The sequence below is a fragment of the Verticillium alfalfae genome, genomic scaffold (genome assembly GCF_000150825.1).
Source record: "Verticillium alfalfae VaMs.102 supercont1.7 genomic scaffold, whole genome shotgun sequence".
NCBI lineage: Eukaryota > Fungi > Ascomycota > Sordariomycetes > Glomerellales > Plectosphaerellaceae > Verticillium > Verticillium alfalfae.
This window is the reverse complement of record NW_003315032.1, coordinates 17159-18814: the sequence shown is the minus strand read 5'-3', so window position 1 is coordinate 18814 and position 1656 is coordinate 17159. Positions and strand designations below refer to the sequence as shown.

The window sequence follows — 1656 nt, the reverse complement described above, 5'->3', positions numbered from 1 at the left end:
CGTTCGACAACGCCTCTGGCGCCGTAGGTACGGAGCTGACGAGGAACAACATCCATCGCCTCACGTCCGTACCACCGCCGTACCTGCTCGGCCGCTCGGCTCCTTCGGCCAATCATGGATCCGCCTCACATCACCGAGTTCGCCTCGGAAAGATACTTCAACAAGCTAAATCAACTTCACGAGCCATCTTCTACCCGATGATGGTCCTCACGCTGGATCATCAATCGCTCCCGCTCCCCAAAGCACGCCTGCTCCACCTTCTGAATCCACATTTATTCTTCCGCTGCGCACCTCCAAGGCGGTCGACAGCGAGCACGATACGCCACGTCCAACTGACCAAAAGCAAAAGAGCCGTTTCTTCGGCTTACGATCGAAGGTATCTCTACTTCAAAAATCTGCTCCAGCGCAACACCCACAATCTCCAACCCGTCATCACAAAGCAGCCACAGCTGAACCCGCCAGCCAGCCTTTCGACCACCTGTTCCTCGCTCTTCCCACAGAGCTCCAAATACAAATCGTCTCGGCTCTACCCCTTGCGGACATACTCAACTTGCGGCGCGTATCCAAAACGTGGCATACTCTCATAAGCTTGAATGAGGCGCCCATCGTCCGCCATCACCTGGACCACCACATACCCGCGTATGCTCTCCGTCTCTACCCCGCAAATGAGCCGACGAAAGTTACTTTCCACCATCTCTGTGGTCTCTGGCACCGACTGCATGTTGCCGCCAAGCTCTCTTTCCTCATGTGCGAATGGATCACGAAAGAGATCTTCTTGCGTACCACTGACGCTCAGCGAAAAGAATTCGCGCCTTCCCATGAGAGAATGCGACGGCGCCTCATCCCACTCCTTTTTACTATTTTCCACTTTTTCGAAACATATCGCAAGCTCCACCTCGAGCATATATTCGAACACGGAGGTCATGGTCTGCTCCACGAGCCGTATACCCTCAATCCCATCGAGGCCCGTATCATGACCCTCTATGATGACCAAACCCTGCTTCGGGTGCATCAAGTCTTTCCACTCGTTGTTTCTTCCTTCTGTCGTAGGCTACGACCCCCCTCGTATGTCGGTCGTGTGGAAAGATCTTTGCGCGGATACCTTCGCGAGAAACCAGCAGACGAGGTGCACGTTGCCATTCTGTGCCTTGGCGGTTTGCGTCAAGTTGAGAGACTTTGGGAGATCAAGGGCTACAATAGCCGCAGGGGGGCGGTCGATAGTTGGTACAACGACATAACTACGCCCCCACCTGAGCCCACGTCAAAGCCGCGTCGAGGCCTCAGGGCTTTGGGGCGGAAAAAGTCGAACGCATGTGTGAAGGATGCACCTAGGTCTTCAATAGAAGGGCGAGACGCCCGACGGGGCTCAGGCGGCTCCTTTGAAGACGCATCGCTTTCCACGCTGGAGTCGGGCCTTGTCTTCAACACAAGCCTCTCTGCCGGCATGCCTATGGAGATGCTCGCTCACGATAATGTGCGACGTCTGCTCCCGGATCTCCCGAATTTGCAGCAAATTTGGTTGACAACAGCAGAGGCTTTGATCTTGGACCGCAATATCGTAGACCGGCCGCAAGACATCAAGCGCAATGCTCAAGTCATGTTGGATTTGATCAAGGATGACGGCATCGAGGAAGAAGATGAGTGGTGGTATGGTCC

At 54.7% G+C, this 1656-nt stretch overlaps 1 protein-coding gene across 1 annotated transcript in view; it reads left to right on the top strand.

Annotated features, from left to right (window-relative positions):
• Positions 1–973: 973 nt before the first annotated feature.
• VDBG_05836 (Frp1) overlaps positions 974–1656 on the top strand; it is a gene marked incomplete at both ends in the record, with an annotated part of 1030 nt that continues 347 nt past the window's right edge. Inside the window, one exon of the mRNA XM_003003348.1 lies at positions 974–1652. Within this exon, the coding sequence (XP_003003394.1) occupies positions 974–1652 (679 nt within the window). The remainder of the gene's footprint in view (positions 1653–1656) is intronic.